We start from the raw sequence: 24,671 nt of genomic DNA on the forward strand, positions 1-24,671 counted from the left end.
GCCAGAAGACATCTGTTTGGTGCTTGCAGATGAAGACTTTAATGACTCCCGTCGAGGAGCAACCCATGGTGATGAGTTGTGGCACACTCAGCAGCATGGTAGACTTTTGGTTGGGTGCATAGTAGTCCCTCGGCAAAGGGCACAAAGCCTGCCCCCTCAAGATAGTGGTGTGGCATCAGACATGACCAGGCACAGATCAGATAGAGCAGTGTTACTATTACCATCAGAGATGGGGAGCTGAAGCCTGCTGCTGTTGTCCCCACTACTCGCTTCCAGAAAGTGCCAAGGCCAGCTGTCGGTAGTGGCCATGACAGCCAGCCACAAGAACAACCTCCTTTTCCTCTGGGATTGACACTCAGGCTCCTGGTTCTTGGTTGACACTGGAGCGGAGGTTTGCGTGTTTCCCTCCTCTGGCCCAGACACATGTTCAAGGTAGTACGGATTGACGGCTCCTTGTTTGTCATAGACATTGGCAGAGACAGGCAAGAAATGGTTTCAGTGGATCGCCTTAAACTGGCACATATGGACTTAGATCAGTTGGTAGAGGTGGCATGTTCCCGGTGCAGGGAGTGTCCGTCAGCCCGTTCTAGCCACATAGGTGAGATTGCAGTGTCACTTCCCAACTCTTGTTCTTGGGGTGGTGGGGGGGTTTTGTAATAAACTGCACCATTCCATTATCAAACTGGCGTCTGTAGTTGCGGGACCCTGCACAAACAGGAGTTCCTGGTGACCGGAAGGCACAAATAATTCTGGGAGGTGTACGATTTCAGAGGTGGGGTGATTGTGATAGTCTGTCAACTGTAAGTATTTAAACTCCTGCAGAGATTCCAATAAACAGTTCTGTTGGTTCAGCTCGCAGACAACTTCTGTTGTGGTTTGTTCACTGCACAATGGTTCATTAAGACCTCACATTCTCCAATGAAATCAACCTGAGCTTCACCTCTTTAACCTTAGAACTAAAGTCCCTGATCCCTGGAATCATTTCAGGAAGTCTCGTCGGCATCCTTTCTAATGTTTATGTTTCTTTCCTGATGTGCATGATCCTGAACTGTGTATATTATTTAATTTGTGGCAGAACCAGTTTTATGGTGAAAGGTTCACCATAGTTTCTTACAAAATACAGGAGAAGGCCTTTCAGCTCTTTGAGCCCCCTCCACCTCACCACATGCACCATATTCTTGCTTTCTCTCTGCACCTCTTGATCCCTTTAGCCTCAAGAGGCACAATCAACTCCCATTTGAATATATTTAATAAATTAGCATCAACAACTTTCTGAGGAAGGGAGTTTCACAATTTTACAACTCTCCGAGTGAAGAAGTTTCTCCTCATCTCAGTCCTGAATTGCTTCCTGTGATACCTTATTCTGGACCTCCCCAACATGGAGAACATTCTAGCCTGCCCAAACCGGTCAGAATTTAGTGTGCTTCAATTACATCCCGTCTCATTCTTCCAAATTCCGACCCTAATCCATCAAATCCTTCTTCTCACATTAGTCCTGCCAACCCAAGGATCAGTTTGGTGAACCTTTGCTGAACTCTGTCAACAGCCCAAGGAGACCAAAACTGTATAAAATACTCAAGATGTGGTTTCACCAAGGCCCTATAAAACTGCAGACCTCCCTGCTTCCATATTCAAAATGTATTGTGATAAAGTCTAACGTGTTATTTGCTTTCTCCACCGTCTGCTGTATCTGCGCTCTAAACTTCAGTGACTGATGCACTGTGATCCCCAGATCTTATTGCACCTCCCCTTTTGCAAAGTTATCTCCATTCAGACAATTCTCTGCCTTCCTGTTATTGCCATCAAAGTGGATAAACTCACATTAATCGACAGTATACTGCATCTGCCGTGTACTTTCCCATTCTCCTAACCTGTCCAAATCACCCTGCAGCCTCTTGGAATCTTCCTCACACTGACACCTAACATTGCGTATTCAAATTTAGAGAAATTTCCAATTCTTTTGACTGGATCATTGATATATATTATAAATAGCTGGGATCCCAGCACCAAACTCAACTAATAACTGCCTGCCAATCAGCAAAAGACCCATCGATAACCAATCCCACCTTTGTGCCTGCCAACCCGTTTTCTATCCACTTTAGTCAATCACCTCCTTCACCACGCTCTCTAACTTTGCTCACCCATCTTTCTCTTTCCCATGTGTTTTATTCACCACTTCCAGAACTGAACCCATGACCCCAGATCCCTCTGTTTGTTTTGCCCCTTGAGAAGCATAACCTGTAATTGACATGACATGCATTCGGGACAGCTTTTTCCATTCTGCCATCAGATTTCTAAATGAACGCTGCGTCGACTTTTTCTTGCCCTATTTTTATTTATTTGCTAAGGAGGTTTATATAATGTTTGCAATTTGATGCTGCTGCAAAATAAGGAATTTTGTGACATGATCATGACATGTGCAGTTCTGATTCACTGCCTCTTATCACTCCGTCTACCAGAACGTCAACACTCCATCTCACCAAATTCTGTCGGCCTGCTTCCAACCCATTTCCCCAGCCTTGGTCTACCACCTCCATACTCATGCACACCACAGTGGCATCATCTACCCGAATCACTGACCTGAAAACACGCGCTCTCCTTGCAGTGACCCCTTCCTCTCCCGAGTTGCAAACAACTAACTATGCTTTCTGATATCCTCCTCCCTTTATTCCATGAACTCTGATCTTGACAACAAACTTGTATTGAACAACTCGGGGAAAACATTCAAGATTTGATCCCCACTTTAGCACCCGCCTCTTTGGCTGGGTATCATTGCAAAGAAACACCACACGAGATTTTGTGCTGATCAAGGTAGTGTATATATAGGCATGGCTGTTAGCTGTTTTATAGCAGTCACTCTGATCAGAGAACAATCTTCAATCAATTGTAGCAACACTTTAAAAAGATAATTGTTCACTTTTGCGAAGTAGGTGCCTTGTTTCGCAAGGATGGTGGCCTCTGACTTCCAAATCCACAAATCCCCCTCCCACTCCTGTCCACCATCTTTCACCTTTCCTCAATTCAACTATCATCTAGCGGCCCCTGTGTCAGTCCACCCTCCTCTGCCCTTTACACTGGCTATCTTCACTCTGCTCTCTCTCACATTCCCCATCCCGCCCCCCCACAATATTGCATGATCTACTGAGTTTGTCCAGTAGTTTTTTCCTCTTCGAGCTGTGGTATAATCCTTTATGACAAATAAAGACTTACATATTTGATTAATGGTTCTATCTCCATCTTGAAAAGCAAAAACTTGCTGAACACCTCCAGCCTCATCCAAGGCAATGCTTCTCCATGAATCCAGTGCCAATTATTTAGAAGATTTTTCAGAGAATTAAACGCTAAGGAGTAGTTTTCTTATTTACTGAGAAGAATGGTTTGCTGGAAGATCAAGGACACAGACAAATGCAGCAGAAGGCTTTGGTGAGTGAGTACAAGATGGGAAGGATGGAGACATTAGGGGTGAAATGCATACATCAGTTCTGAACTGTTGGGCGGCAATAACAGCTTTCTCCCTCCTGCAATTAGTTAATTTATGCAACATTCACATACTGAGAGAGCCCTGGTGCTGGAGAGTTTGGATGTTCCGAGCATGATACAAACTATTCATAAATAATCAAGTCCCAATTCAGCTTGCGGGACACACAGGAAAATTCAGTAACCCTACGACCCCTCTATCTCTATCAGTGGTGTGAATCCAGGCAGTCCATATTGTTTACTGTGGTCTGCATTTTGAGACAGTACAGATTGGATTCCCCTTCAACAAAGCCTCAAAAGTTTTATTTTTGGAAATGGCTTTCCCAGATCTCTTGTCATCAGAAGCAGCTTCGCGAACATCTGGCCAAAGACCAGCCATTTATTGTTGAAGTTTCCGGTGTGATAGAGCCGTGATTAAACATCATTGTCATGTACCCAGAAAGCACAAGGCATGTTTCCCTCTGTTTGCCCTGTGAAGGCAACAAATAAGTGCCACTAATCCAGCGCCACAATCAAGATGAGAAGCCAATGATAATTCCCTCTGATCTTACCTCCTGCGTTCCTGTAGTGGAACCACAGAACCTTAGAATATTATAGCACAGAAACAGGCCCCTTTGGCTCTTCTGGTTTGTGCCAAACCATTTTTCTGCCTAGTCCCACTGACATGCACCCCAGTCCATAGCCCTGCACACCTTTCCTATCCATGTAAATGTCCAAATTCTTCTAAAATGTTAAATTTGAACTTGTATTCACCACTTCAGCTGGTTACTAGTTCTATTTTCCCACCACTCTCTCTGTGAAGATGTTCTCCCTAAATTTTTTCCCCTTTCACCTTTAACTCATGTCCTCTGGTTTGTATCTCACCTTCCCTCAGTGAAAAAAGTCTACCTATATTTATTTTGTCTATCCCCCTCATAATTTTAAATATCTCTGCCAAATGTTGCATTTTAGAAGGATAATCCAAGAGGAGTGAGGTAGAACAGAGGGATCGAGGAATACAGATACATAATTTTCTGAAAGTGGTGTCACAGGTGGATAGGGTTCTAAAGAGAGCTTTTGGCACATTGGCCTTCATAAATCAATGTATTGAGTTAAGGAGTTTGGATGTTCTGGTATAGCTATATAAGACATTGGAGAGGCTTGCAGGCCAGAAGTACTGCATCTCTAAAACTAAACTTGATGGTTGCCCTGACACAGAGTCATGGAGGTATCCTTAATCCTTGTTCCATCACACCTGAAGAATTTCTGTCAGTTTCTCAATAAAGGGGTTGAATGGGAGAATGGGCGAGTTCATGATGGAATGGTAGAGTGTATTCAATGAGCCGAACGGCCTGCTTCAGCTCATATATCCTGTAGTCTAATAGTGCTCCGCTTCTTTGAAGCCTTCTGCTGGTAGAGCATCTTGCCATGGAGCTTGTCTACATCATAATCATGAATATGAGTTTGTAAGTTCTGCCAGCTCTGGGTCCCAGCAAGAACAAGGTGTATTGGAAGGTGTGCCCTGCGATGAATTGCTCCATCACTAATGGTAGGTGGTCCATGTCAGACAAAGTAAGACCAACCAGCCCATCCCTCCAAGATCTGTTTCAGTTTCTGCCAGTTCATCTGCACTGTAGAGTGTAGCTCATGGTGATTGAGGGCCAGGAGCAGATTGTCAGGTATCTGAAATCATTGCTCTGCCTTGTTGCTGAGCCACAGATCCAGCATCCTGCAGAGCTTTGTTTTGTTTGGACACATTTGTCGCAATGGTATCCTTTTTTAAGAGATAGCTTAGTACGCAGATGTACTAGAGAAACTCAGTAGGACATGCAGCATCCACAGGAAGTATAAGTTAATCAACATTTCAGGCCTGGGCCCTTCCTCCGGAATGATCAGCCCTTCCTGATGAAGCCCTTAGGCCAGTCCCATTTACCAGCGTTTGGCACCTGTCACTCTACTAATGGCGGCACGGTTAACATAGCTGTTGGTGCAACGCTATTACAGCGCCAACGACACGGGTTCGAATCCCCCACTGTCTGTTTGTTCTCCCTGTGACTGTGAAAATTTCTTCCTGGGCTCACTCTATAAACATATGGGTTTGGTGGGTTAATTGGGCAGTAAGGGTTTCTTGGGCCAGAATGGGCTTCTACCCTGTGGTCAATCAATAAAACAAATAAACAGATGGGCAGAAATATCAGCCTTAGCTGAGGGCCTGGTGTCATGTTGTACAACACGACCTCGCTCTCCCAGATTCCCAAATCAATGATAAGATCAGACAATATCACATCAATTTCCATCTCCTACCATTCTACAACAACTGCTGGCATGGTTACAACATCAACAGTGAGAAACAGATGGTTATGTAATGGCGCTAAGCAAGTGTGAAAAGATCCAAGAATTAACTCAACAGGCAAATTCAGCTTCACAAGTCAATGATGTTCTCATTATCAGACAAGCTTTACAAAAATGTTTAGCTCGGATGTGACATTGTGAAATTCAAACTGTGTATTCTATTAATTTCCTGGTGTGGTCGAGTCCAAGGGTTTAATGTAAACTCAGCATGTATTGAGGTGAATTTAGAAAGTCTGCTGGTTCATGTTGGAACACAGCTCTGCTATTCTTCCACCAATCAGAGAGACAATAATCCGTCTCTCCAGGCTGAGTGCAGTACGAGTCACACACAAAAAGCTGCTCACTGCCAGGAGAAAAATATTCACTTAGCTGACAATCCAGCAATCCACGTACTCGACAAGACCTCCACCAGCCATCCCCTCCCTCTTATTGCCCATCCCCTACCACCCTGTCCATCTTCTCCCTCCCCCAGTCCATTTCCTCCCACCACCCTGGTCATCACCTCCCACCCCCTTCCATCTTCTCCCAGCCTCTTGTCCATCCCCTCCGGTCCCCATCCATCTCCTCCCACTGCCCAGCCCATCACCTCCCACCCCCTGTCAAATACCTCCTACCCTCTCCCTGTCCATCCCTTCCGACCACCCCACCCCCCCGTCCATCCCCTCTTACAACGTTGTACACCCCCCTGCCCCTCAGAACGTGTCCACAGGTCACAAATTCAAATCCCAACGCAGTAAATAGAGAATTCAATTGAGCAATGCCGATCATAAAATGAGCAGACTGAAAATCTCACCTGCTTCCTTAAAGAGAGATCAAAATCTACCACCATTCCCAGCTTCAGTCAATGCATGATCTCTGACCTACCCTTGAAAATGACCAGACAATTCACTCTGCCCCTGCAGTTTGGGCTGGGAAATAAATTTGACCTTTCCAATGACATGATGACTGAACACATGACCCTTGAAAATAACATTCCAGTAATTGTTCACTCCACTCCCTCCATCTATAGAAACTCTGAGTGGGCCACATGACCTGCTTACAATCATTTCTTCTGGATGTAGCTCCAGAATAGAAAGCGATGAATGGAATTAACATGTAAACACTAAGAACTTTAACCCTGGTAGCAAATTACAAATACAATTCATGTTGACTTAATATGAGCCTCAAACTGAAGCTAAAATAAGGTGTTCTATTCCCAAGTTACTCTAAGGTCAAGATGGATTGTTTTTGCAGGAACTTTATTTCCCCAGCCTATTGTGAAATGTGGTATGACTCAGTACATCAGGGAGATGCCATAATCATTATTTTATGTTCCACTTCAGAATCATAATTTTCAAGTCCTTTGAATCTCTCATAATGTGTTGACAGTTGTTTCTAACATGGGCTTTGATAAGCATTCACTGTAAAACTACTCAGTATTTTTATATAGACGATTTTGCAAAACATAACATTTTGGAACAGTGTGAAATAAAACAAAAAACATAGAAATCTACCGCACAGTATAGGCCCTTCAGATTGCAGAGTCAGGCCAGCCTAATAACCTACTCTAACAACTGCCTAAAATTTCCCTACTGCAAAGTCCTCCATTTTTTTCCACAGTTTCACATACCTGTCTAAAAAGATCTTCTTGAACCTGGCTCCACCTCCATTGTAGGAAATGCATTCCACGAACCCACAACTCTCTGTGTGAAAAACATACATCTCCCTGTGCTTACTCCCAAGCATCTTAAAATGATGCCCCCTCTTGTCAGCCATTTTAGCCCTGGGGAAAAATAAAACACTGGCCACCCACACAATCAATGTCTCTCATTATCTTGTACACCTCATTCAGCGCTCCACTCGTCCTCTGACCCACCAAGGAGAAGAGGCCAAGTTCATGTAACCTATCCTCAGAAGATATGCTCTCTAACCCAGGGAACATGCTTGCAAAAGTCCTCTGTACCCTCTCGATAGCATCTACAACTTTCCTGTAGTGAGGTGACCAGAACTGATCACAACATTCCAAGTGGTGTCTAATCAAGGTCTTGTGTAGTTTTAACATTACTTCACAACTCTTGGACTCAATCCCATGGTTAATGAAATCCAACACACCATACACCTTCTTAACAACACTATCAACCTGTGCAGTAGCTTTAAGTGTTCTGCAGACACAGACCCCAAGTTCATCACCATTGTTCAGAGACCTCCCATTAACATTACATTCTACCTTCAAATTTGACCAATTGAAATGAACCACTTCACACTTTTCTGGGATAAACTCCATCTGCCTCCTCTCTGCCCAGCTCTACATCCTATCAATGTCCCTTTGTAACCTCTAGCAACTCCCCCCCCACCCCCCGCTAGACTATCCACAACATTACCAACCTCCATGTCATCTGCAAACCACCCTCCCACTTCCACTTCCAGGTCATTTATAAAAAAGGGGAGGGATCCCAGAACAGATTCCTGCAGAACACTACTTGTCACTGACTTCCATGCGGAATATGAAACCACCAACCTCTGCCTTCTGTGGGCAAGCCAATTATGTATATGCAAAACAAAGCCTCCTTGGATTCCATGCTCCCTGACTTTCTGAATGAGCTTTGCATGAGGAATCTTATCAAATGCCTTAGTGAAATCCTAATGTACTACAGCCACTGCTCTACCTTCACCAATTTGCTTTGATACATCCTCAAAGTATTCATTCAGGTGTGTGATACATAACTTTCCCCTGACAAGGCCATACTGACTATCCTTAATCCAAGTCATGGACACAAAATGTTATACCATGTATGGATCCATGCTCTAAGCTCATTGCCCTTATAATCATTACTTCTCACATTAAAGTACACACATTTCAACCCATGCAACTTACTGCATTTATGTTCCAACCACTGCCTGTCCTTCCTCAAAGTCTCACTACACAGAGCATCCACAATTTCATCCACTACTCCATCATCTGACCTAACACTCTGGTTCCCAAGCCCTGACAAGCTAGTTTAAACCCTTCCCAACAGCTTCAGCAAACCTGCCCACAGGGATATTGGTCCCTCCCCACTTCAGGTGCAAACTGTCCCTTTTGTACAGATCATATCTTCGCCAGAGGAGATCCCAATTATCCACAAACTTGAACCCCTGACTCTGGTACCAATTCCTCAGCCACACGTTTATTTGCCATGGAATCGATCAGAAACATCTCTGATCTTGTCACCTGGAAGGCAACATACCATCTGAAAGACTTGATTCCTTCCACAGAATCCCCAGTGGCAGATTAACCATTAGGCTGAGTAAACTGAAGCCTAAGGGCCCGGAAGGTAAGATGGCCCATCACAACCACTGGTACACCAATGTAACCACTTGTCAAAATGGGCTCGCGTTAGTTCTGGGTCCACCAGTTAATCAAGGCTTATGGAAGTTCACCTGTCAATCAGCAGTGGGGTCTCGGTCCCATCTATAAATTTTGGTTCTGCCAGTCCCAGTGCTATTTGTCAATCAATGCTAGTGTTTTAACATGTACATGAGTCTGAGGTCTGTCTCCTGCAACAGAGCTCAGCTCATGCAGTGTTGCTCACGGGACGTTTACATTTTTAAAAAAGACTCTCCCTTCTCCTTTGTTATTTTTGTATCAAGACTATTTTTTGAGAAATCATTTTATTTATCCTTTTGTAACTAAAATAAATACTTTTCAAACTATTTGGGCAAGCAGATGGCTTCTGCAAGGTAAAGTTTTGTTTGATTTTAGTGAAATTTTTCCTCCCCTCCTCCAATCAAACACCAACTGGTGTATTCCCAGCACATACTCATTGGATAAATGTAGAATATCTTATCTGAGGGCATCATGCCCAAAGGTTAATAAATGGAATTATTTAATTTTATTCTATTCAACAAAGTATGGGGGGCATGAGGCAGGAGGGGCAAGATCAAGGGGGGGGGGCCTTACCAAAGCTCAGTTTAGGGTCCGGGTGGTAGTTAATTCACCACTGAGAATCTCCTGTCTATTCTCCACACTGATAGATCTACCATCACAACTGCTGTCCTCTTATCTTGCCTTCAAGATCATCGTTCATAGTTAACCCATTGACTGCTGGTTTGCGCATTGCTTTGCACATTTCTGCTGGTGGTTTTTGAATCAGCCAGTTTATGAAGAGCACCCTCCTATTCAGGGTCACCTGCCAATGCTAACTTATTTCGCAGTGTAGCGGTTAGTACATCGCTAGCAATCAGAGCTGGGGTTCGAATACTGCACTGTCTGGAAGGTGTTAGGATATTTTCCCTGTGTCTGCACGGGTTTTCTCCAGTGGCTCGTTTCCTCTTTCCCTTCAAAAATATATCAGGTCCATCAGGTCTACCATAATTGGGCGGCATGGGCTCATGGGCCAAAATTGCCTCTTACTGAGTTGTATGTTTTTAAAATGAGCTCAAATGGTGTGTGCAAAATGTTGTAACTCAATTTCCCCTCCCTACTTCTGCTAGTCAATTTCCAGTGATAAGACATTGAAAGGATTGTGATGGGAAAGATGTCCGAGCTATTAAATGGTGGCACTGTCAGAGCTGTTGCTGGTGTAGACCCAGGAAAGCAGAGACACAGAACTGCTACAGGCACAGAGGACCCCTAAACGCAGCAGCAATAGATATTCACCAAGACAAATGGTTCTTAAAAGTTGCTTTGAAGTATCTTTAAACATGAAAACAGAATCACACTTTAACATATCAATTTGACTTAACTAACCTAACTTAACCCCCTTTCTAATTCCAAGCTCTCGTGTACGTAATGTGTGTGTTAGTTCAGAAAAGTTCTTTGATTCGCAGTCCAATCTCACTCCTCACTCCCCCAAGTTCACTGGTTGCAGGCAATTCTTATACTGTGCTCAGAATTTAACATTTATAAAGTTCACCAGGCTTTTGTGCTTGAAAGGTAAATGATTACCACTCAGGAAGGTTCTTGTCAGTTTTCAGAGAGAGATTTAATGTATGAAGGACCCCAGCCACTTCAGTGTCTTGCCGAAGAAACCTCCCCCCTCAGGGTTCTCCAGATGATAACCTCTTTCTTTCAGATCACCACAGAGTTCCTTTTTGTTTCTCTTATTTCAAGTGAAACATTAAACAGCCAGTCCTCTCCTCTTGCATGAACCACAAGGGCTTTGACCAGGCTGAACTAAGAACTCACAACCCCTCTTCCAAATGGGGTTTTTCACAAGCTTGCCAGCTTGTCCTGTTCCAGTCCCAGCTGTTGTTGCTGACTGTAATACTGTAGAAGTGATTTGTGTGTGTGTGTGTCTCTCTCTCTCACACACACAAACACAAAGAGAAAAAAATCTGTTTTACTGTCTCTCTGTCTCCTAGAACAGCAAGTTCCCCTCCAGACAGAAGGCAGTTCCGACAATCTCCCTCATCTGTTGCCTTTTTGTAAACAACAATCCATTAGTGAAGTCTCTTGAGCATTCTCCAAAGCTTCTTCAAAGACTGTTGTCCCCAATATGTCTAGCCTGGGCAGAGTTCCAATATTTTAAATAAGATCTGTTTTAAAGTGTTTGAATGTGACCTACACTAAAACATTTCCCAATTTATCTCCAAAAAAGATATCTATATACTCTGTCATAATACTATTCCGAAAGGTTCAACTGCCCAGCCCAAATGCCAGTGTCTCTGTACAGGTATGTAATGGCCTGTTATAGGAGCCGATGGAGTTTTATTTTAAAATCCTGCAACTGCTGGATCCGTGCCTCAGATGGTGGCACCTGTGCTGGGCAATAGACAGGCTCAGGGCACCAGAAACAGGAAGACCACTGGCGCACCTCCCCATCCCACATCCCCCATTAAGAAAGAGAAGAGAGCAGACCTGTCTATAGGAGGGTGACCACGGCAGTAAACCAGTGAAGGTCTCAGTAACTGAGGGACTCAAGCAGGCTGCAGAGGACTTGCTGTCGGGGGCCCGTACAGGTTGTGGGCTGTCAGAGACTGGCTCATTGGAACCAGGTATCAGAGCCAGGATTCGAGAAGGTGCTGAGGGCCAGAAGGGCTCTCCAATGGCCTCGGGTATTGAAGGTTTCCTGATCGAGTTGAAGGTTTGGATCTGGAGTTCGGGTTGCCGATGAATCAAACAGAAGTCTGTGTGGCTGGATAGGCTGCTGGAGTGACGGAGGCAAATCCATGGATACTCAGCAACACTGAAGGGACTCTCCTTTGCTTCCCTTTCTCTTTGACTGTAGGAGGCACCTTCCATCCAGAGAAACCAAGGTGTCGAGGTTCATGGTTCCTTGAAAGTGCCGCGTTGCAGCTGTACAAGATGATGGTGGGATCACCTCTGGAACACTGAGTGCCCAACTACAGAATGCCTGGCATTAAGCTGGAAAGGATACAGAAAAGATCCACCAGGATGTAACCAGGACTTAAAGGCTTGAGTTATCCAAGGTTTAATAAACTGGGACTTCTTTTCTTGGATTATAGAGGAAGAACATTGTAGTGGTGTATAATTTCATGAGAGAATGGGTAAGATGAATGGTCACAGTCTTTTCCGCAAAGGAGAGGAGTCAGAACCAGAGGGCAGCAGTTGATGAGAGGGTGAAGATTTAAAAGGGACCTGAGGGGCAATATCTTCAAACAGGGTGATGAGTGCACAGTACGAATTGCCAGATCTCTCAAAACATCTTAGATAGAAAAGATTTAGAGGCAAATGGGACCAGTACAGTTCGAAACCCTGGTCAGCTTGGATGAGTGATCTAATGCACCTGATTCTGGATGACTCCATCTCTCTCTGACACCCACCATCTGTTATTCAGGTCAGGTTTTCAATTGGATCTTGGCCTGCAGATGTCTGTGGAGTAGTTTGTTTCCCGCTGGCATGGTGATTACCCTGTGTTTGTGGTTAATTAACTCCAGAATCTCCTGATCATTCACATCTAAATAGCTCTGGTAGTTTACGGCAGAGAAGCCAAGAGATTATTCATGTGCTAACTGTGAGGACTCCTGGGGAACCCAGGTGGCTGTTAGTAGAATGTTGTCAGAAAAAAAGATCAGATTGTTTTTATGGTGATTCCTTCTACCCTGCACACAGCATCTTTCAACTATTCACATCGGGAAAGAGATACATGAGTATTAGAGCTAGGACCAAAATTCAAAATTCAATTCATTGTCATGTAATAAAAACAGTGTCATATTGCACAAAATTGCTTTTAACTGCCGTAAGGCAGACAGGATCGCCATTGGCCAAAATTGACACAAACGCCTCTTACAGTCAGAGAAAAAGAAGCTAAAGATAAGTCCCCCAGAGTTGTCGAGTGTCCATGGATTCACCCCAGCACTCCCGCAGCCTCTGCAGCCACACAGTGTCCAGTCCAAATCATCGGCAACCTGAGCTCTAGATCTGAACCTCCAACTCCATCAGGAAACCTTCAGCAGCCTCGGCACCCTCTTATATCCTGGTTCCGATACCTGACATCTCATCAGCCAGTTTCGAGCCAGTCTCCAGCAGCCCACAGCCTGCTTGGGTTCTTTGTCTCAAGTCATCAACAGCTCACCGCCTGTGTGGTTCCTTCAGCCGCAGAAAACCATGATCACCATCCCATGAGTCATCTCTTCACATCCATACCCCTTCATTTTTCTTACATCCACATACCTACCCAAGAGTCTTTTAAAAGTTCCTTTTGTACCAGCCTCTACCATCACCCTCAGAAATGCATTCCAGGCACCCAGCTCCCTCTGTGTGTAAAACACTCACCTCTGGCACCTTCCCTGAACTTTCCTCCAGTCACTTTAAATAGATGGCATCTGATATTTTTATTGTCACTCTGGGAAAATAGGCTGTCCACCCTATTATGCTTCTTGCAATCTTATGTACATCTATTAAGTCACCTCTCATCTTCGATCAATCCAAAAGCCCTAACTGACAAACTTGCTTCATAAGACACATTCTCCAATCCAGGCAAGATCCTGGTAAATCTCCTCTGCATCATCTTCAAAACTTTCACATGCTTTCTATAATGAGGTGACCAGATCTGAACACAATATTCCCTGTGTGGTCTAGCCAGAGTTTAACACTACCTCATGGTTAAACTCAATCCTCCGACTAGTGAAGGCCAGCACCTCATATGCCTTCTTAACCATCCTATTAACTTGTGTGGAATTCCTTGAGGAATCTATGGACCTGGACTCCAAGATATCACTCTTACTCCACACTGCTAAGAGTCTGTTCTAGAATGTTATAGCCCAGAAAATAGGCCATTTGGCCCTTTTAGTTTGTGCTGACCATTGTTCAGCTAGTCCCAATAACCTGTTCCCAGTCCATAACTCTCCAGATCTCTCCCATCCATGTATCTATCCAATTTATTCTTAAAACTCAAGATGGAGTCTGCACACACCACATCAGATGGCAGCTCATTCCATACTGCCACCACTCTCTGAGTGAAGGTTCCCCTAATATTCCCCTTAAACCTTTCCCCTTTCACCCTAAATCCATCTCCTTTGTATTTGTCTCTCCTAATCTCAGTGAAGAGCCAACTCGCATTTACTCTGTCTATATCCCTCATAATTTTGTAAAACTTTCCTTATTCTTCTTCATTTCAAGGAATAAAGTCATAACTTTTCCTTGTAACTCAACTCCTGAAGACCTGGCAACATCCTAGTAAATCTTCTCTGCACTCTTTCAATCTTATTGATATCCTTCCTGTAGCTAGGTGACCAGTACTGCACATAGAACTCCAAATTTGGCCTCACCAACGTCTTATATAACTTCAATATAACATCCCAACTCAATATTTTGATTTATAAAGGCCAAGATGCCAAAAGCTTTCTTTACAACCCTGTCCACCTGCGACACCACCTTCAGGAAACAATGTACTTGTATCACCAGGTCTCTCTGCTCCTCCACACTGCTCAGTGCCCTACTATTTACAGTGTATATCCTTCATTGGTTTACTCTTCCAAAATGCAATACCTCACACTTATCTGCATTAAACCGCATCATCCATTTACTGTCCCATTCTCCCAGTTGGTCCAGTTCCCTCTGCAATCTTTGAAAATCTTCCCCACTGTCCACTATGCCTCCTATCTTTGTGTCATCAGCAAACTTGCTGATCCAATTTATCCCGTTATCTTCCAGATCCTTGATATAGACAAGAAACAACAATGGTGGTCCCAACACAGATCCTTGAGGCACACCACTCATCACAGGTCTCCAGTCTGAGAAGTTACCATCCACTATCATTCTCTGCTTTCTCCCACACAACCAATTTCAAATCCAGTTTACAACCCCTCTATGTATATACCTAGTGCCTTATCCTTCTGAACTAACCACCCATGTGGGACCTTGTTGAAGGCCTTACTAACATCCATTTAGACAACATAGTCTTTCCTTCACCTACCTTCTTGGTAACTTCCTCGAAAAACTCTATAAGAATTGTTAAACATGACCTACCACGCACAAAGCCATGCTGACTGTCCTTAATCAGCCCATGGTTGTCCAAATACTTATATATCCAATCTCTCAGAACTCCTTCCAATAATTTACCTACTACTGATGTCAGGCTCACTGGTCTATAGTTACCTGGTTTTCTTTTGGAGCCTTTCTTAAACAGCAGGACAACATGATCCACTCTCCAATCCTCCGACACCTCTCCTGTGGCAAAGGACATTTTGAATATATCAATCAGGGCCCCTGAAATTTCAACACTTGTCTTCCTCAAGATCCGAGGGAATATCATATCCCAGTGGATTTGACTACCTTTATTCACTGTCAGGCAGCAATCACCTCCTCCTCCTTAATCTCCATATGTTTCGTGACACTTCTATTTGTTTCCCTTCCATCCGTATGCACGATGCCAGTTTCCTGAGTAAATACCGATGCAAAAAACTGTTTAAGATCTCCCTATTTCATGAGGCTCCACACATATAGTTGACCACTCTGATCTTCTAGGGGACTAATTTTGTCCCTTGTTATCCTCTTACTCTTAATATATTTGTAGAAACCCTTCGGATTTATCTTCACATTATCTGTCAAAGCATCCTCATGCCTTTTTTTTTGCTTTCTTTATTTCCTTTTTTAATATTCTCTTACATTTTCCATACTCTTCATGTACCTCATTTGCTCCTTGTTTCCTATACCGGTTATAGACCTCTCTCTTCTTAATGATATCACCAATATCCCTTGAAAACCAAGGTTCCCTATGTCTGTTAATTTTTACTTTAATCCTAATGGGAACATGCAAACTCTGCACCCTCAAAATCTCATCTTTGAATGCCTTCTTCTTCCAAAACACAGCCTTGCCAGAAAACAGCTTATTCCAATAAACTCTTCGAGATCCTTTGTCATTTCCACAAAATTGGCCTTTCTCCAATTTAGAACCTCAACTTGAAGACCAGACCTATTCCTATCTATAAATAACTTGAAACTAATGACATTATGGTCACTGGACACAAAATGCTCACCAACATAGACTTCTGCCACCTGACCTGTCAAGTATTACATCCTCTCTCAGTGGTACCTCTACATATTGATGTAGAAAGCTTTCCTGCACATATTTGACAAACACCAAGCCATCCAGTCCTTTTACAGTATGGGAGTCCAATTCAATATGTGGAAAGTTAAAATCTCTTTCTTACAATGGTCTGCTATTTCCCATCCATTAAGTACATACTGCGCCTTCAAGTTCGACCCAAAGTACATGAATTTATTATGACAAGTCCATGTTCCAATCATCTTGTCAGAAGAAAGTTGAGTTGAGTTCCAGATGACCTCATTCACCCAGGTAAAACCTCCCTATCAAAGACTGCCATCCATCATCTTCTGAATTGTGTTCCAGGGAAGTGCACCTGCCTTGCAGAACCTTCCCTGTATTTTTTCAATCTGACCAAACTGGGTTTGTTGCCTGCTCCCTCACCTCATTTGTCACTGTCCACTCTGACGATGTCTAAAAGTGGAGGCCTTTGAGGGATACAAGATAATGATAGACACAGATAAGATGGACAGTCTGCAACATTTTCCCAGGGTAGAAATGGCCAATTGGGGGAGATGTCAGTGGTAAATGGTTTTGAACACTGAGTGGTGGGTGCATGGAATGCATCGCTGGGGATGACAGTGGAAGCTGATAGAAAAGAGACATTCAAAAGACTCTTATGTATATGGATGTAAAAGTTATTGTAGGTGATTTCAATGTCTCCAACATGGGATTGTCAAAGTGTTAGAGGTTTGGATGGGGTAAACTTTGTTAAATGAGTCCAGTATAACCTTTTCCATGAAAATGTGGTGTGGTATAATTGGGAAGGGGCAATATTGAACCTTGTATTTGGGAATGAAGCTGAATCTAAGACATGGAAGGCAATCACTGGGGCCTGCATCCACAATTTCATTTGCTTTAGGATAGCTGCAGAAAATAATACTGGTCCTCAAGTTCAATCCTAAATTGAGCCAAATTTGACCTAATTAGGCAGGAATTAGCAATAGCTGACTCGAAAGAAAAGCACATCTGCCCAATGGGAGGGGTTTAAGAGTATGACAAGGAAGGTCTAGGACAAGCCAGTTTCCAGTGGGGTAAAGGGCAGGAATGGGATGATAAAGGAAACAGGGACAATGTGCAAACTCCTTACAGACAGTGTGGGCTTTGAGGCCCAGTCCCGATCACTAGCAATATAACAACATTGAGCTAATTGCTATGCCAACCATGCCACCTATTACGTATGGAAAAAAAAACAACAGCTCTCGAGATTAGAGGGAGCCAAGAATCTTGTTTTACAGGAAAAAGCGGAATGCCTTTGCACAAACAAAATGTGATTTTCAATGCAAGCACGAAGCAATGGATCAGGCAGTGGACAAGAAGGAACAGCAAGCTTCCACCCAATGTCCACTCAGCAGAATCCTAGATGGGAATGGTGACAACACATTCTCCCCTTTCTCACCAACACTCGGGTCTCTTTGACCATAGCCACAAACAAAAGTGCATCCTTTTATGGCTGACAAGACATTCTGTTATCAAGAGTCTTGTATGTGTTGGCTCTGCAATGATATAATAGGCAATTTGTAAGCTGCAGTTCACTTACCCTGACAACACACCCAGAACAAGGTTGAGCATGAAAAAAGATCCAATGACGATCAGGGGAATGAAATACAGCCAGTTCCAGGTGTTCCCCAAGGCATCGTTCGCCTGTCAAATAAATAGCAGGAAGAGAAGTCGTGAGAAGGAAGAACAGGCCTTTGTAGGCAGCTTATTTAGGCTGCAAAATTAATCGAGGCAGAAATAAATAAGTCAAATGTAATCTTCAGTACAGAGGAATATGTGCAAAGTATTCTTGATGTGTTAACTCGAATTCTACACCCCACATTGTTAATTATTGTTATGATTTAACAATTTAAATGGAGCAATGTCTCAAAATGAAGTAGCCAAGGCTACCAGCCACCACCCTGTCAACTTTCTAAAGGAACTCTATTGAGACTGTCCTGGTCGGCTACATCACAGTGTGGTACAGTTGCTGTTGAGCCACAGGACAATAAGAACAGCAGAGAGGATCACTGGGGTCTCCCTCCCATCACTTTTTTTTTAAACTTTATTTAAGATTTTGGATTACATTTAAAAAAATTAAGAATAAAATAATAAAACTACAATACAATATCAGTAATCTAAATAAACTATACCCTCCCCAATAATTATTACACATTAATAACCCAACTCAAATTAGTCCAACCCCCCCTTCCCCCCCAAAATAAAGTGAAGAATTAATAAAGTTAATAATATATGTGAGAAAAAAAACCCACTTACAAAAAAAAACAAAAACATAACCGATTAAACTACTAACAAAAAGAAAAGTAATTAATTCTAAGATATCAGAATTTTAAAAACATTTAAATCAAACTTAAATGCATATTCTTTTCTTTTATTTAAAAAACGGAGTTAAGATGAAACATATATTTAACTCAAACTTAATATAAAAAATTGGTAAAGTTAGTAACATTATCTATCAAAAATTCTTAAACAATAATCAATTCTTAAAAAAAGTTGTAGCATGAAAAAAAAGATGAAAAAAAACTTTCTCTGTCGAGATAAACCTTCACCAAATATCAATTAACTTCACATCTATCATCATATTAGTCACATAAACCACCATCTTAAAACAAAATTCAAACCTCATTAAGCATTGTACAATTCAATTTTAGTACTCTTCCACCATTTTTCCCTTTTACTCTTGAATAGTTATCCAATGAAAGCTCCAATACCACATTTAAATATCCCCAATCATTACGTTGAAATTCAGATATTCAAATTATAAAAACATATCTACAACGAAATCTATATCTTCAACAAATGGAGCATAAACCACAAACAAAATTCAAGCCTCATTAAGAATTGTACAATTCAATTTATAACTTTCACCATTATTCCCTTCGTTCTATAACTAAAATAGCAAAATAATACACACCAGAATTACCACTCCTTCACCTTAAAGTTAAAGAAAAAATATTTAAAAAAACTTATCCATCCCATTCACATTTAAATTTCAGATATTCCTTATCTACTGAATAAACTTTACAAAAAAAACCACATCAATTTTTAGTTTTTTAAACAATCAAATACTTTCTTATGCTTTTATTTATATTTAAACAAAAAAAAAACCCCTTCACTCTTTAATCTAATAATACAAAGAAAAAAGGAAAAAAAAATGGGTAGGAGGTTAAAAATACCCCCTCCCGTCTAAACCGCGCAATGTGGTAACTCCCAAAAAAAAATGGGTGTGAGATAACTCACACGTAGCAGGTGACTTTCAGGAAATAGTGCCTATCCAGTTCTCTCCCCCAACTCTCACTTCATCTTAAATTAACATTAGAAAAAAAAGGACAACTCTTCTTTTAATCAGCTCCAACTGCCGAGTCACCATTACAACCATTCCTTCTTGGAGCACGGCTCTTTTCTTCCATCTCTTGTCTCCTTAGAGATCGCGGTGGACTATGTCTCTGTTGAAACTGAGTAATTGGCAGCTCTTGAGCAAATGCTATAGCTTCCTTTGGAGAATCAAAGAACTTTGGTTGGTAACCATCTTGAAAAACCTTCAAAACAGCTGGATATCTAAAGGTTGCCTTGTAACCTTTCTTCCGCAACAACTCTTTAGCAGGATTGAATTCCCGTCGTTGGAACATAACTTCTTGACTCAAATCCGCATAGAAGAAAACTCGATTATTTTGAATCATCAAGGGTGATTTTCTCTGTTGTGCATTTCTAATAGCCACTCGTAAAATTATTTCTCTGTCGTAATAGTTCAAGCAATGAACCAAAACAGGTCTTGGACTTTGACCTGAAATAGGTCTTCTACGCAAGGCTCTGTGAGCACGTTCCAGTATTATACCTTCCGGGAAATGTTCTTGACCCAGCACCTGCGGAATCCATTCAGTAAAACATTTTCTTGCGTCTGGTCCCTCCATACCTTCCGGCAAACCAATAATCTTTATATTGTTCCGTCTGGATCTTTTTCACCAAATTTTTATTTTGAGTTTGTAAGTCTTCGACCATTTTGGTCACATCAAAAACTTGATCCCGTATTTCGTCTATATCTTCTTCACACGAATTAAATTTATCTCTCACTTCAAGCTTAAAAGCTCCAAACTCAGCCATCTGTTGAGAATGTATTTTCACCAAAGTATTAAACCTAGTACCAAGTTCAGTCATAATCTTGGATAATCCCTGCATTGTATAAGATAATTTAGATTCAAGATTCACAAAAATCTTTTCAATTGGAAGAGATTTTGACTCAACAGATTCCTGCTTCTTCTGCATAACCAAAGGATCTTCTGTTCCTTCCTTCATTCTGGTTGCCTTTCTTGTAGTATGACTGCATGTGGAAACCCCAGCCACAGCCTCTCCAGCAATAACTGGAGGACGCTGGCTGGGGTTTTCCCCAGTCCATAATGTATTAAGTTCTCCCAGTACATCAAGTTGTATAGGTTCTTTTATCTCAAGAGATGCAGTTTGCAGCGCCACCTCTACAGTTGACAAATGCCTTTGAGTAACTCTTTGTTCTAAAGGCTGTTTGGCACACTCTTTAGGGAGCTCTACCGATGTAACATAGAGCTCTACATCTGAACACTGTACCTCTCTCCTGGGATCCATTTCAGGCTGAGTCCCGGTGCCTTTTCTATAGGTAGGCTCCAAAACTTGAACTTTTGGAAAATGTAGTTTTTTGATGATCTGTTGTCGTTTTTTTTTGCTCTTTTCCACCAATTGTACCATCATAAGTTAAGTTAACAGCACTGAAATTATCTAAACTTTTAAAGAATTTTAACGGGCATTTCTAGACAAAACAATAAGATAGAGTCAGGAGAGGACTGGAAGGCACGCCTGATCCTTACGCCATCTTGCCACGCCCCTCCCTCCCATCACTTGATGTGATCTACCGGGATCATTGTCTGAAGAGGGAGCCCAAAATCATTGAAGATCTCTATCGTGCAGCATCTTTCAGCTACTCTCATCAGGTAAGAGATACGGGAAGATCAGAACCAGTACCACCAGACTGAGAAATGACTTATTCCAACAAGCAGTGAGAATGCTGAACAACTGAATTAACTGCTCTCACAAACCCTTCAAGTCTCTACTAGTTATTAAACAGTACATATTTATTTTTATATATGTATATTTGATCCTCATATGTATCACTGGTCTGTATGTGTATTATATTTGGTTGTGTGTTTGCATGTTTTTTCCACTGAGGACTGGAGGACTGTTTCATCAGGTTGTACTTGTGCAATCGGCTGATAATAAATGAACTATTGGCACTCATTCTATTAATATTACAGCTACAGCTTTTCAGTCCTTCTAACTCAGGAGGTCTTACCCAAAGGGTGGATTAAATTACCCAAGTTCACCCTGCCAGCACAGTTTTTTTATCCATGACTAAGTCCATTCCCTTAACAATGCTTTTCTTCTGATCAGATCAGTTACAATCGATTGTCATGTAATAAAACAGAAATGTAATATTACCCAAAATTGTTTTAATCTACCATAAGGTAGACAACAATTCACCATTAGTATTGCCAGGTGCCCCTTAGTCAGAGAAACATAGAAACATAGAAGATAGGAGCAGGAGTAGGTCATTCGGCCCTTCAAGCCTGCTCTGCCATTCAATGAGATCATGGCTGATCTTAAAGTTCAGTACCTTGTCCCCACCTTCTCTCCATAACCCCTAATTCCCTTATAATGAAGAAATATATCTAGTACCCTCTTAAATATATTCAATGAACCTGACTCTACTGCTCTCTGTGGCAATGAATTCCACAGATTCACCACCCTCTGGGTAAAGAAATTCCTCCTCATCTTGGTTCTAAATGGTTTGCCTATTATCCTCGAACCATGGCCCTGGGTTCTGGCCTCCCCCACCATTGGAAACATCCCTTCTGCATCCATTCTCTCCAGTCCTGCCAGAATTTTATATGTCTCTATGAGATCCCCTCTCAATCTTCTAAACTCCAGCGAGTACAATCCCAATTTGCGCAATCGTTCCTCATAGGTTATTCCTGCCTTTCCAGGTATCAGCCTGGTGAATCACCTTTGCACTCCCTCCATTGCAAGAAAATCCTTCCTCAGATAAGGCATTTACTAGGGAAAAAAAATGTTGAACCAGTTGAAGTAAAGAAAAATAGTGGGGAGGTCATGAAACATATAAGGATAACCGAGGAGGTAGTGAGGCTGTGTTAAAAAAGATAAAGGTGGATAAATCTCCCGGACCAGACAAAATATTCCCTAGGACACTCAGGGAGGCTAGTGGACAGTTAGTGGGGCCATTAACAGAGATATTTAGGATGTCACTGGCCACGGGGGTGGTGCCAAAGGATTGGAGGATGGCGCATGTGGTTCCTCTGTTTAAGAAAGGGTCCAAATGCAAACCTGGGAATTATAGGCCTGTAAGTCTGACGTCTGTGGTGGGCAAGTTGATGGAAAGTGTTCTGAGGGATGCTATTTACAAATATTTGGAGGTACAGAGATTGATAAGGAGTAATCAGCATGGTTTTGTCAGGGGTAGATCATGCTTGACAAACCTGATTGAGTTCTTTGAGGGGGTTACAAAAAATGTTGATGAACGGAAAGCTGTGGATGTTGTCTATTTGGACTTTAGTAAAGCTTTTGACAAAGTTCCCCACAGGAGGTTAGGAAAAAAGGTGGAGGCATTAGGTATAAATAAAGAGGTAGTGAAATGGATTCAGCAGTGGTTGGATGGGAGGTGTCAGAGACTAGTGGTAGAAAATTGTTTGTCCAATTGGAGGCCGGTGACTAGTGGAATTCTTCAGGGTTCGGTCCTGGGTCCACTATTATTTGTTATATATATTAACGATCTGGATGTAGGGGTGGAGAATTGGATAAGCAAGTTTGCGGACGACACAAAGATTGGTGGTGTTGTGGACAGTGAGGTAAATTACCGTAGATTAAAAGGTGATTTAGGAAGGCTGGAGGTATGGGCTGAGAAATGGCTGATGGAATTTAATACAGATAAATGTGAGGTGCTACATTTTGGAAAGGCAAATTTAAATAGGTCATATACATTGAATGGTAGACAATTGAGGAGTGCAGAGCAACAAAGGGATTTAGGAGTGATGGTAAATAGTACCCTCAAGGCTGATACTCAGGTAGATGGTGTGGTGAAGAAGGCATTTGGAATGTTGGCCTTCATAAATCGGAGTATTGAATTCAAGAGTAGGAAGGTTATGATGAAATTGTACAAGGCATTGGTGAGGCCAAATTTGGAGTACTGTGTACAGTTTTGGTCACCAAATTATAGGAAAGATATAAACAAAATAGAGAGAGTGCAGAGAAGGTTCACGAGAATGTTGACAGGATTTCAGGCTCTGAGTTACAGGGAAAGGTTGTGCAGACTGGGGCTTTTTTCTCTGGAGCGTAGAAGATTGAGAGGGGACTTGATAGAGGTGTTTAAGATTTTAAAAGGGACAGACAGAGTAAATGTGGATAGGCTTTTTCATTTAAGAAAGGGGGAGATTCAAACTAGAGGACATGGTTTAAGATTGAAGGGGGAAAATTATAAGGGGCACATGAGGGGAAATTTCTTTACGCAGAGGGTGGTGGGGATGTGGAATGAGCTTCCGGCAGACGTGGTCGAGGCGGGATCATTGGTTACATTTAAAGAAAGACTGGATCGTTACATGGATAGGAGGGGACTAGAGGGGTATGGACCGGGTGCTGGTCAGTGGGACTAGGAGGGTGGGGATTTGCTACAGCATGGACTAGTAGGGCCGAACTGGCCTGTTCTGTGCTGTAAGTGGTTATATGGTTGTAAGGTGACCAAAACTGCACACAATACTCCAGGTGTGGTCTCACCAAGGCTCTGTACAACTGCAGTAAGGTATCCTTATTCCTATACTCAAATCCTCTTGATATGAAGGACAACATGCCATTTGCCTTTTTAACTGCCTGCTGTACCTGCATGCTTGCCTTCAGTAACTGGTGCACAAGAACCCCTAGGTCTCTCTGCACTTCCCCATCTCCCAATCTATTGCCATTCAAATAGTAGTCTGCCCTCCGGTTTGTATTACCAAAGTGGATAACCTCACATTTATCCACATTGTAGTGCATTTGCCATGTATCTGCCCAGTCCCCTAATTTATCCAAATCACAATGGCGTTTCCTGACCGCCTCTTCAGTGCACACAACCCCTCCTAGCTTAGTGTCGTCTGCAAATTTGGAGATATTACATCCAATCCCCTCATCTAGATCATGAATGTAAATTGTGAACAGCTGTGGCACCCGACTGGTCACCACCTGCCACTCAGAAAATGAGCCGTTTATCCCAACTCTCTGTCTTTTATCTGCCAGCCAATTCTCAATCCACATCAATATCTTGCCTCCAATCCTATGAGCCTTGATTTTGCATGCCAGTCATTTATGTGGAACCTTATCGAAGGC

At 42.4% G+C, this 24,671-nt stretch overlaps 1 protein-coding gene across 1 annotated transcript in view; it reads right to left on the bottom strand.

The window, feature by feature from the left end:
• LOC138762259 (probable voltage-dependent N-type calcium channel subunit alpha-1B) overlaps nt 1–24,671 on the bottom strand; it is a 927,445-nt gene that overhangs the window by 351,872 nt on the left and 550,902 nt on the right. The window contains exon 9 of the mRNA XM_069935943.1: nt 17,818–17,921. Within this exon, the coding sequence (XP_069792044.1) occupies nt 17,818–17,921 (104 nt within the window). The remainder of the gene's footprint in view (nt 1–17,817; nt 17,922–24,671) is intronic.

This window comes from Narcine bancroftii, chromosome 1 (genome assembly GCF_036971445.1).
Source record: "Narcine bancroftii isolate sNarBan1 chromosome 1, sNarBan1.hap1, whole genome shotgun sequence".
NCBI classification, from domain to species: Eukaryota; Metazoa; Chordata; class Chondrichthyes; order Torpediniformes; family Narcinidae; genus Narcine; species Narcine bancroftii.